General features: G+C 37.6%; 1 protein-coding gene across 2 annotated transcripts in view; it reads right to left on the reverse strand.

Annotated features, from left to right (window-relative positions):
- The window catches only part of LOC150102135 (5'-3' exonuclease PLD3-like), a 217,721-nt gene that overhangs the window by 80,814 nt on the left and 123,334 nt on the right, over positions 1-13,573 (reverse strand). For both annotated transcript variants that reach the window (XM_090398904.1, XM_090398903.1), the window contains exon 5: positions 8,473-8,606. In XM_090398904.1, coding sequence (XP_090255030.1) covers positions 8,473-8,606 — 134 coding nt within the window. The remainder of the gene's footprint in view (positions 1-8,472; positions 8,607-13,573) is intronic.

A 13,573-nucleotide genomic window follows, 5' to 3' on the forward strand; every position in this document is an offset into this window, starting at 1 on the left:
CTCAAAACCGGTTGGGAACAATGCTGAGTTTTTGGAGTTTGACCTGTACTTGAACATTCAATCAAGGTCGAAACTGGTCTGGGTAGTGGCCCTTCCCTTAATGCATAACATTATACATGTCCGCAAGGAGATGTGCTTTGCATTATGGGAGATACTGAGACAAGGAGTGATGAAAGCTTGGTCCACCTTTACCACGAGTTGCCTCAGTCCTGAAGATACTTCAGGCGCAAACTTTGTTTGCTTTACACTTGGACAAAGGATTAAACTAAATTTATTATATAAACAATTACACTTTTTTTATAATGTTAGTCAAGTTGCTTTTTATTTTATTGTCCTACATGTTTCGCCAATTTTTCTATTGGCATCTTCAGGGAATACAAATTAGTAAGCTATATGAAGGTAACAGACTAGGTTATAACTAGTCTGTTACCTTCTTATAGTTATTATTATAGATATTGTTACCTTATAACTAGTTATAATTTATAACCTAGTCTGTTACCTTCATATAGCTTACTTATTTGTATTCCCTGAAGATGCCGATAGAAAAATTAGCGAAACATGTAGGACAATAAAATAAAAAGCAACTTGACTAACATTATAAAAAAAGTGTAATAGTTTATATACATAATAGTCAAGAAAAAATACCACATAAATTTATTATAGTCTAACCAAGTGAAAAAACTTCCAATATCTTGGACAAGGGAGATGCATATACAGTGGTATACTTAGATTTTAAAAAAAGAGTTTGATAGATTGCCACAACACAACAAGCTGTTAAACTGAAATGGATGGGATTGGATAACAGACTAGTGAGTTATCTCTCTCACTGACTATCAGACAGTTGTGTATGGGTGTATGGGGGTTGCAGCATCCTGAAAGAGGCAAGTCACTAGTGGTGTGCCACAGGAATCAGTTTAGGGCCATTGTTGTTCAATTTGTATATTAATGATATTGGAATGGGTTTAACCAATGATATGCAACTGTTTGATGATGATGAAAAATTGGGGAGAGCAATGCAGAGTCAAGCAAATGCTATGGCCTTAAAAGAAGACTTGAATAGATTGCATGATTAGGCAGGTAAAGTGGAACTGTCAGTTCAATGTTGTAAAGTGGATTTTGAAATTGGCAAGCAACGATAGGATGCAACGTATACACTTGGTGGGTAAACTTTAAAGGAGATAGAGAAGATCATAGATTTGGGTGTGGTGGTGTGGACAAGGACCTAAAATTCAGGGGCCACACTGCAGAGTTTTGAAGACATCACATTGAATAATGACAATTAAGCAAATGACCTTGACAAGCAGAAATGAAGAGGTTATGATGCAGTTGTATAAGGCCTTGTTCAGGCCTCATATGGATTACTGTGCACAAATTTGGTCGCCAGGTTTTCTTGGTGATGAGGATATGCTAGAAAGGGCCATAAGAAGATTCACAAAGGTGATCAGTGGTCTTTGGATTGTGGAGTATGCAAACAGATCGAAAGAACATATATTGCAAAGTCTCGTAAATAGGGCGGGATATGATTGAAACATCAGTTAGTCAGGGGTTGTTATTAGGTTAAATGGAAGAAATGTTTCATGAATGGAAAGAGGATAGAACAAGAGGCCATCACTGCAAACTGTATAAGGAGGGTGCAAGCAGAGCAGTAAATTTCTGGCATGGAGAGTGGTTGGTGAGTGGAAGGCATTTCCAGAGTATTGCGGGAATGTAGACAGGTATCAGTTTAAGGCATGGTTTGATGAACTTTGTGTGTTATAGCGTGTACCTTCCATGATGAATCTCTGACTCCATGGAAGTCAGATGTTAATAATAATAAACACCGACTCATGCACTGCTAGAATGATGTTTTGGCTAATTTCTTTCTTTCATATTCTATATAAATTTATTTAAGTGGCTTCCAACCAAATGAACCAAACTCACTTATTCTATAAATACAGTATATTCCTATATTTAGTTTATCATTCTCACAAAAAAATTGTGCCCTAAATCGCTAATATGTAGTTAATAATATGTAAAGTGAGGTGCTTAAGGGTCAAAGCTGTATAACTGAGAAGAGACCTCCACATAGCCTTTAAAGGAATGCGGAGAACCGACAAGGGCTTCCGACCTAATGTCCAATCCTCACCTTCTCGTGGAGCACCCTGTTGGGTATCTACTTTGATACTGAATGAACGAGGATGGGCTGGCAATTTGGGATTTAGCCGACCAAATTGTATTCTTATTGGTTAAACTAAAATAAAAAATTATGGTACAACATGACAAAATTTCATGCCGGCTGGGGCATCGCCCGGTTAAACAAAGCCCCCGTTGTTTTCGCCAGGGAACCAGGGCGAACAGCGAAAAGTCAGCTACTGGAACAAATCTGAAAACAAACCCCAACTCAACATCACCAGAGTTAAAGATCGGTACTATCAACGTAAGAAGCGTGAATGGCAAAGAAATGGAGCTAGCTGAGGAATTAGATAAGTACCAGATCGACATAATAGGGGTGACTGAAACAAAAATGACCAAAACTGGTGACATCTTTCTGAGCAATTTATACAAAATATTATATTCAGGCAATGACAATCAAGGAAAAGGAGTAGCCATAGTATTCAACACAAAATACGAGGCTAATCTTCTTGAATGGCAGTCAGTCTCAAGTAGAGTAATGTGAGCAAATATGAGAATGGGGAACTGGACAATGAGACTTATTTGTGCCTATGGTCCCACAGAAGGTTCTACTAAGCTAGAAGTGGAGGAATTTTTTGAGGCTTTAGAAAAAGCAACTGACACAATGAAAAAGGAAAAGTTGGTCCTTGTTGGGGATCTAAATAGTAGAGTAGGAAATGATTGTGAGACATACAAAAATATTTTGGGAAAATTTGGAGAAAAGAGCAAAGCTAATAATAATGGCAAATATCTGTTGGATTTCTGCTCAGGACATGGACTGGTTATTACTAACACCATGTTCCAACATAAAAATGTGCACAAATTCACATGGAGAGAAGAGGCTAGGAATAAGAAAAGTCTCATTGACTATGTTATTGTTGATAGTGATGTTTTCTCCCTGGTGCAGGACACCAGAGTGTACAGAGGATTTGAAATTGGAAGCGATCACTATTTAGTCTTGAGCAGGATAAAATTGAATTTAATATTGAAAAGAATAACATGTAAGAAAGTTTTAAAGTGAATAAAAGTTGAGCAGCTCTCAGATGTGAACTGTAGACTAAAATACAGAAAGATTATTGAAAAGAAAATGAAAGAGTTTGAGAACAGGAATCAAACCTTGGAGATTCAATGGCAAACTCTGAAGGAAACATTGATTGATTCTGTCAGAGAGGCATGTGGTGAGGTTGTGTGCAAGGATAAAAAAATCGGAACTCCCTGGTGGACACAGGAAGTTCAAAGATTTATGAAGGAAAAGAAGAAAGCATATCAAAAGTTCCTGGCAAATAAGTCAGCTTTTACTCTCACAGAATACAGAGACAAATGTAAGAAAGCTAAACAGTGTGTAAAACTAGCTAAACAAAAGTCATGGGAGGGCTTTGGCAAGAATATAGAAAATAAATATCAAGAAGGTGGCAAAATATTCTGGAGGTTGTTGAAGAAGCTTAGGAATGGAGGAAAGAGTGCTGTAAAATGAGTTAGAAATGATAAAGGTGACATGAAAACAGGAGAAAAAGATATCCTTGAAGTATGGAGTAATTACTTTGAAAAACTGCTAAATGAAACAAGCAGTGATGACAGCACAGTGATAAAAAACACTGACCAGGCATGCAGTCAGGAATACCTATCCATACCTGAAGTAGAAAAAGCCATCAAAGGCTTGAAATGCGAAAAGGCAGCAGGAGTAGATGATATTCGACCAGAAATGCTGAAGTATGGTGGTATAAAAATCTTACAGTGGCTGCACTGCATAGTTCAGAAAGCCTGGACTGAGGGACGAATTCCCGATGATTGGAGTAGAGCTCTCATAGTACTCATATATAAAAAGGGAATAAAACTGCATGTGAGAATTACAAAGGTATTTCCCTACTGAGTGTTCCTGGCAAGATCTATGCAAGTATACTTGAGAAACGGTTGAGAAGAATTGTGGAAGAAAAGCTTGGTGACGAACAAGCTGGATTCAGGCCAAATAGAGGCTGTCAGGATCAGATCTTCACTTTACGACAAATAGTCGAGAAAGCATGGGAATATAACAAAGATATGTATTTAAGTTTTGTCGATTTGGAAAAGGCACATGACAAGGTGCCAAGAGAGAAGCTATTCAATACGCTGCAGTTATATGGTGTCAATGGGGCATTATATCAAGCAATATTTAGTCTTTATTTGAGTTATAAGTCAGCAGTTAGAATTGAAGGAAGTACAGGAAGATGGTTTAATGTTAAATCTGGTGTGAGACAAGGATGTACATTATCCCCTCTGTTATTCATTATCTATATGGATCACATTATGAAGGAAAGTGGTATTAAACCTGATATCAAAATTGGAGATGTTAATGTCAGCTCTTTGCTTTATGCGGATGATGTTATACTTCTAAATAAATCTGCTACAAGTCTGCAAGATTCTCTGACTAAATTGAATAGCTGTTGTAATAGATATGGTATGAAGGTCAGCAATAAAAAGACAAAGAAAATGAAGATAGGCAGAATCATTGAAAATGTCAACTGTGTTGTGAATGGAGAACCTGTGGAGCAAGTAAAACATTTCAGTTACTTAGGCATGATTTTTACTGAAGATGGTAAATTAAATATAGAAATAGACAACAGAATCAGCAAAACTGGTATGATGGGAAGTCAATTGAATAAATTCATGTGGAATAAGAGAGAAATTAGTTGGAACACTAAATTAGCTGTATACAAGAGAGTGTTCAAACCAGTTTTAACTTATGGATCTGAGAGCTGAGTCAGAAGTAAAACACTTGACCAAAGACTAGAGACCACAGATATGAGAGTCCTGAGAAAGATTAGAGGCATGAACAGATGGCATCAATGGCAATATCATAATAAAAATGAGGATATTAGGAAAGAACTTGACATTGTCAGCATCCAGGAATGCGTTAGCAGAGCTAATCTCAGGTGGTATGGTCACTTAAATAGAATGGGAGAGGAAAGATTAGCAAAACAAGTGTTCTCTGCCAGGTTGGCAAGAAAACGACCCAGAGGAAGACCAAGATATAGGTGGATTGATATGGTACAAAGTGACTTAGACGATAGAAATATAAGATCTGATAATGTTGGAGTCTTGACAAGAAACAGACTGATTTGGAGGAAAATTGTAGATAAGAAGTTAGTAATGATGTAAATTTTTCATGTAGTACTGTCATATCCTGTACACCCCTTGAGGGTACATGGCAGGAATTTGATGATGATATGTAAAGTCTTATCAAAGTAATTATTTAATTTAGCTAAAGCCTCTTGAACCAGCCTGGTTGGCCGAGTGGTAGCATATCCACTCGACAGAAAAATGACTGTAGGTTCGAATCCTGCAGTGGCATGGATGTTTGTGATCGTCTTTCACCTTCATACACTCATTCATATAAGTGTATAAATACTCCCCAAAGATAAAATTGGTCATCATAAGAGAAGAAGACCGAAAAAACCTCCCGTAATGAGAGAGTCACTTACCCAGTAGTGGGGAATATATAGGCTTATATATATTTAAAAAAAAAAACTTCCTGAAGACTTGCAGCAGATGTATTTAAGAGTTAAACATTAAATCAAACAGCTGGTTGTCTGGTGGTGGCTCAGATTTTTTTTCATTAAGATAGTTTATAAATCATGGAATTCACATGGAGGTAACAGGCAAGGAATAAGAAAAGTTTCATTGACTCTGTTATTGTTGATAGTGATGATGTTTTCTCCCTTGTGCAGGACACCAGAGTATACAGAGGATTTGAAATTGGAAACGATCATTATTTAGTCTTGAGCATGATAAAATTGAATTTCATATTGAAAAGAATGATACATAAGAAAGTTTTAAAATGAATAAAAGTTGAGCAGCTCTCAGATGTGAACTACAGACTAAAATCACAAAGATTATTGGAAAAAAAAATGAAAAGAGTTTGAGAACAAGAACCAAACCTTGGAAACTCAGTAGCAAACCTTAAAGAAAACCCTGATTGATTCAGCCAGAAAGGCATGTGGTGAGGTTGTCTGCAAGGATAGAAAAATCAGAACTCCATGGTGGACACAGGAAGTTAAAGAGGCAGTGTAGGAAAAGAAGAAAGCATATCAAAAGTTTCTGTCAAATAAGTCAGCTTGTGCTCTTAGAGAATACAGAGACAAATCTAAGAAAGCTAAAGAGTGTGTAAAACAAGCTAAACAAAAGTCATGGGAGGACTTTGGCAAGAACATAGAAAATAAATATCAAGAGGGTGGTAAGATATTCTGGAAGAAAGAGTGCTGTAAAAGGAGTTAGAGATGATAAAGGTGATATGAAAACGGGAGAAAAGGATATCCTTGAAGTATGGAGTAATTACTTCGAAAAAATTGCTAAATGAAACACGCAGTGATAGCACAGTGGTAAAAAACACCCAACAGGCATACAGTCAGGAATACATATCCATACTTGAAGTATAAAAAGCCATCAAAGGCTTGAAATGTGGAAAGGCAGCAGGAGTAGATGATATTCGACCAGATTTGCTGAAGTATGGTGGTATAAAAATCTTACAGTGGCTGCACTGCATAGTTCAGAAGGCCTGTACAGAGGGACGAATTCCTGATGATTGTAGCAGAGCTCTAATAGTACCCATATATAAAAAGGGAAATAAAACTGAATGTGAGAATTACAGAGGTATTTCTCTACTGAGTGTTCCAAGCAAGATTTATGCCAGTATACTTGAGAAACGGTGAAGAAGAATTCTGGAAGAAAAGCTTGGTGAAGAACAAGCTGGATTCAGGCCAAATAGAGGCTGTCAGGATCAGATCTTCACTTTACGACAGATAGTCAAGAAAGGATGGGAATATAACAAATCTGTATTTAAGTTTTGTCGATTTGGAAAATGCATATGACAAGGTGCCAAGAGAGAAGCTATTCAATACGCTGCAGTTATATGATGTCAATGGGGCATTATATCAAGCAATACTTAGCCTTTATTTGAGTTGCAAGTCAGCAGTTAGAATTGAAGTACAGGAAGATGGATTAATGTTAAATCTGATGTGAGACAAGGATGTACATTATCCCCTCTGTTATTCATTATCTATATGGATCACATTATGAAGGAAAGTGGTATTAAATATGATATCAGAATTGGAGATGTTAATGTCAGCTCTTTGCTTTATGCGGATGATGTTATACTTCTAAATAAATCCGCTACAAGTTTGCAAGATTCCCTGACTAAATCGAATAACTGCTGTAATAGATATGGTATGAAGGTCAGCAATAAAAAGACAAAGACAATGAAAATAGGTAGAATTGTTGAAAATGTCAAATGTGCTTTGAATGGGGAACCTGAGGAACAAGTAAAACATTTCAGCTACTTAGGCACACTTTTTAGTGAAGATGATAGATTAAATATGGAAATGGACAACAGAATCAACAAAGCTGATATAGTAGGAAGTCAATTGAATAAATTCATATGGAATAAGAGACATCAGTCGGAACACTAAATTAGCTGTATACAAGATAGCGTTTAAACCAGTTTTAAACTATGGATCTGAGAGCTGGGTCAGAAATAAAACACTTGACCAAAGACTAGAGACCGCAGATATGAGAGTCCTGAGAAAGATTAGAGCCGTGAACAGATGGCATCAATGGCAATATCATATTAAAAACGAGGATATTAGGAAAGAACTTGGCATTGTCAGCATCCAGGAATGCGTTAGCAGAGCTAATCTCAGGTGGTATTGTCACTTGAACAGAATGAGCGAGGAAAGATTAGCAAAACAAGTGTTCTCTGCCAGGTTGGCAGGAAAACGACCCAGAGGAAGACCAAGATATAGGTGGATTGATACGGTACAAACTGCCTTAGAAGATAGAAATATAAGATCTGGTAATGATGTTGGAGTCTTGACAAGTAACAGAATATTTGGAGGAAAATTGTAGATAGGAAGTTAGTAATGATGTAATTTTTTCATGTAGTACTGTCATATCCTGTACACCCCTTGAGGGTACATGCCAGGAATTTGATGATGATAAATCATGGAAATGGAACATGGATCTTATTTAAGTTTTGTAGATCTAGAAAAAGCATATAACACAAGCTGTTTAAAGTCCATTAATTAATTATGTGATATAAATGAGACATACATATTAATCATAGTTTATTTAATATATGTTTATTTAACATTTTTATATTGTCATACTTGTTTTTCAATATTTGGACACAGAAACTACATAAAAGATTATGTATGCAAAGAATTTAGTAATATAAAATATTATTCTAATCTGAGTGAATTAACAGTAACTATATGAAGAAAAATATAAGAATTCTGCAGTCATATGAAAAAAAAAAACTATATATATAAATAAATGTAAACAATATGCAACCTGTGTCAATGATCGCCAATCCATGTTAGCACTACCAATGTAGAAGTGTTTTCCATCTACCAGCCACATCTTAGTATGAAGAATTCCAGCTCCTATAAGTTTGTAAAAATTAACACTTCTCACTGTAGCAGCTCCTATATGGGAAGAAAGAAATATGGGAAAAATCAACATCAATTACCAATATGCATCATTAAGGGGAGCACAGGATATTATTATTATTATTATTCAGGCCTCCATGGAGTCAAAAGACTCATCGTGGGAGATCCTTCCTAAGAAACACAAAGTCTATCATAATACTCCCTGAACTCACTGACCTTTCTCGCTCTCACCACTCCATCAGGCAATACATTCCATGGTTCAACCACCTTCCATGCAAACAAACCACTCCTCACCCCCTTGCTCACAGTTTCCTTTCGTAACTTCCAAGGATGGCCTCTTGTCATCACTCCTTCCTGCTGTGTTCAACCAAGAGAAAGAATTCCCCAGTATCAACCCTATAACCACCTCTCAACAGTTTAAAAGTCTCAATCATATCACCTCTCCTTCTCCTATCCACCAAACTCTGCAGTCCACATTTCCTCAGCCAACCCTCATAACTACCATTGTGCAGTCCTGAAACCATCTTTGTTATCTGCATTTGTACCCTTTTCACAGTTAATTTATCCCCTTCAAATCCTGGGGACCAAATCTGAGAACAATAGTCCAAGTGTGGTCTGATCAGGGTCTTATACAAAGGAATGATAACTTTTATCTCTACAGATCAGTGTCCTTCTCATTATTGCAGCAATCCTCTGTGTTATCTTCGCCACCTTTGCAATATGTCCCCTAAATTTCAGGTTTCTATCAATCATCAATCCCAGATTTCTTGTCACCCCCTACTTCCTCCAGTATAACTCCTCCCATAGAGCATGCAGTGTGCCATCGGTTTCCCAAACCGATGGACCTTACATTTTGTGGTGTTAAACCGACACCCCCATTCATTTGCACATCTATCTAGCTTATTCAACCACTGACTATGTCATTGATATAAAGGTAAAACAATATAGGTCCCAGTACTGAGCCCTGTGGGACCTCACACGTAACCCCTCTGCCACCTTGAAACTGCCACACCATACACAACTCTCTGATACCAATCGGACAGCCAATCCTGAATCCAGTTAACCAATCTGACATCCAGACACTTGTGCTGGACCTTAAATATCAGCTTATCATGTGGCACCCTGTCAAATCCATTCGCTAAACCGAAGAAAATGGCAGTATATGCCTTTCGCTCATCTATTGCTCTTGTAACTTTTTCATAAAAGGCTAGCATATTGCTAAAACAAGAGCGTCCCTTCACAAATCCATGTTGACTCTCACAGATAACATTACCCTCATCTGCCCAATGCTGTATACGGTCCTTCACTACTTTCTCCAAGATCTTACTAACTACTGATGACACACAAGCTGGTCTATAATTAGACATGTATAGTCTGCTACCACCTTTACGCAATAGCACTATCTTACCTTCCTTCCATTCCATGGGCACCTTTCCAGCAGCCAGACTTTCATTGAAAAGCCACGTCAAAGAACTGTGAGTTCCCTCGCACATTCTCTCAAAACTCGTAGTGAAATACCATCTAGTCCCACAGCTTTACTGACATCCAGAGTACTCAGTATTTGAAACACACTCTCCTCCTGTACCTCTAAACCTTGAACCTGCCCTATCCCTCTAGCATTAAAACTGACTCCTCCAGGATGAAATACTCCTAGAGGAGTCAGTGGACATAGGACAGTGGACAGAGGACATAGTGGAATTGTTCATTGAACAATTCCACTATGTCCTCTGCATCAGTCACTCTATTCCCATTTTTATCTCACAATATCATTCTTCCACAGTCATTTCTCCTCCTACTGGTCACATATCTAAAAAATTCCCTAGGATTTTCTTTGGATCTTAGGGCTAATCTCTTCTCATATTCCAGTTTCATCTTCCTTACCATACTAGTTACTCTTCTGGCCTGTGTCTTATATTCTTCATGCATCTTCTCTTCTCCTGTTTCCTTATATCTCTTCCACAGCCTCTTTTTCGCATGCAATTCCTGTTTAATATTGTTTGACATCCACTTTACTCCAAATTGTGTCCTCTTCTTCACTTGTGATATACAACTTACCATTGCTGCTAACAAATATTCTTTCATAATTTCCCATGCCCTAATGATATCCTGGCCTTCCAATTCCTCCCTCCATGAAACTTCCCCAAGTTGACGTCTAAGACTATTATAATCACCTGCCTTATAATTCCACATACGTTCCCGTCTCTTTGATACTCCTGCATGTCAAAATGCCAAGTCAAAACCATATGGTCACTCTCTCCAACTGGTGGGAGAGATGTCATCTCAGTTATTATCAACTCTTCTGATGCTATAACCAAATCCAAAATTCTTGAACCTCTTGTTCCCTCTATTACATGTTGACTAAGACATTTTTCCCTCAAGAATTTTAGCAATTCCATTCCCTTATTGTTTCATGCATCTTCCTCTCCAGTTTATACTACTGTAGTTAAAATCTCCCATAACAATCATTCTTCTTGCACTCGCCAAACTCAACTGTCTACACATTAACTGGTCCCCACCCTCTGTACTGCTGGGTCTGTAGCAACACCCCACTAAATATCCTGTCTTGCTCACCTCTACCTCACACAATATGCTTTCAAAATCATTAGTGTCACTGTCTTCCAAAGTCTCCACTCTTAGAGGACATAGGTCGTCACTTATCATAAGCAGTACTCCACCACCACGCTTTCCCTTCCTATCCTGCCGAAAAATGCTGTACCCAGTGACTTCTATTCCTGTTATTATATCCTCTTCTGTCAACCATGTCTCAGTGATCCCAATAATTTTTGGCCAGGCTGATGCTATCTGCACCACCAATTCCTCTCCCTTATTCAGGATACTCCTGGCATTACTAGTATATAGCATAAAAATGCCATTGTTTCTATATCCAGCATTATCCTCTCTAGACTCCACTGGGCTCACCGTTACCTGATGTCGTCCCCCTTCTCCCAAGTATCCATTCCCACAAGAGGCCACACATGCTACCATCCATATTGGGACACACTGACTCTTTCAGAACAGCAATCTATCCAGATGCCTACATCCTTCCTCATTCAAATGCAAGTGGTTTCTTGTATACAATTCCTCTCTGTCCTCAAATGCACTCCAAGCATCCACATATTCCAGTCCTCTCTTGTCACACATTCTAGCTATTATGTCATTTAATATTACTGCTCTTCTGCTCAGTTCGTCGTTATCATACCTAGGCAACACACACACTATCTTTCCTCTCTGTGTCTTCTTTCGTACCACCTGAAGCAAATATCTCATATCTCTCGCTGCCCTATTTACACCACCACTCAAGTCATTTGTTCCCACCATCACAATCATCTCATCCACCCTTTCACCTCTCTTAACTGCCAAAGCCACCCTTTCTATCATTCCTCCTGGCAAACACTCCTCACGCATCCTATCTTGAACACCGCAGATCATTGACTCCCCATACATTATACCTCTTACCATTCCCTCTCTCCTATTGTTTCCATTTTCATATGCTGACAGTATTACAAAATTAAGTTTACATTGTTACTAGCTTTCTATCAAGAATTTTCTTCAATCTGTCTAAATTTTCAACAATTTAGAGAGGCTTTCAATATTATCAGATCTAACATTTTGATCTTTTAATTCACTGCATTAATCTGCCTATATCTTGGTCTTCAGTCTTTCTTGACATCAAGACTATTTTCACTATCCATTTGTTATTGCCGATTTTCATACCAAATTTATTACATCAGATATTCAGTTTAGTTAAAAGGTTCTGAAGATTTGAGTTGTATTTATTTAGGAATATTACACCAAATTGAACTTACCATTTTCAGCTATTTTGCTATCTAATAGCAAAATAGCTGAAATCTCATTTCCATAGATTTTGCATGAGGATCCATTTGACATATTTGATGTTCCTGCCTATTTTCAAAGTTTTGTCTTTTTATTAAATTTGTTAAAACATTTATTTAGGAATATTAAATCAATATACAGAAAAAAGCAAAGTTTAATTCAGGAAAATGTTCAACTTAAAGGAAGTAATGCTTCTATTTTTTAAAATCAGCTAATGCCTTTTTATTCCTGTATACGGGAGTAGGCGAGGCCATTTAGCCCTATCTAACTTTTGGAGACTGAGTGGGCAGTTCAATCTCCACTGGTACCAATCATAGATAGAGGGCCCAAGGCTATCACTAATTAAGTGGTACACAGTGAAGAGAGACGGCTCAAATGTGCCGCCATCTCGTGGTCCCTAACACAATATATTTAATGTCTGAAATAATGTGGGTTCTATGGTCGATTTTCTTGAGTTTACGGGACGAAAAACCCGAGTTTCCGGGAGGAAAAACCCGCTTGCCCATGCCAGAGATCGACTAACTCAGGAACTGGTCGAAAAAAGGCTTAGAAAAAATTTCCTCTAGTCGCCGACTAGACTCGAAACCAAGTCTTCCTTCGTGCGGCCAAGTGCCGTGGTATGCAAACTCCACATCCACTGAGCTACACAGGCTCTAATGCTTCTATTGGGTGTTTATTTTTAATAAATAATTTTTCAAAATAACATATATATGCAAAAACACTAATCTTTCTGTTATTTTTATTCATCTATTTAATCATTAAATTTCTAATATGCATACCGTCATGGATATACAGCAAAAATCTAAGGTAGAAGATATTAGGATAATACAATGTGATTACTTACATACTTATCCACTTCATGCCCACTAGCAATAAAGCAGAGATCTGTTTTCTCCCATTACTTCTGGCTTGAATAATTAATTATGCTGTTTTCTGACTCTCCTGACCAGCCAACCATTTTTCCTATCATGATGCCACAGTAGTTTAGACATGTCCCTTTTTCTTTATTCTTCTGGGATCCATATCAAAGTTACCCTTGGAATTTCCTCTATCCATTCTCAGTACATGTCCAATTCATTTCCATCTGTGCATTTTAGCAAGTTCCTTCTTAATATCTCCTATTTTAATATCTTTCTGCCATCCATCCGTTCACTTCCCTAATTTTTCTC

The sequence above is a fragment of the Typopeltis vanoorti genome, chromosome 10 (assembly GCF_054136105.1).
Source record: "Typopeltis vanoorti isolate ZY-2024b chromosome 10, IOZ_Tvanoo_1.0, whole genome shotgun sequence".
NCBI lineage: Eukaryota > Metazoa > Arthropoda > Arachnida > Uropygi > Thelyphonidae > Typopeltis > Typopeltis vanoorti.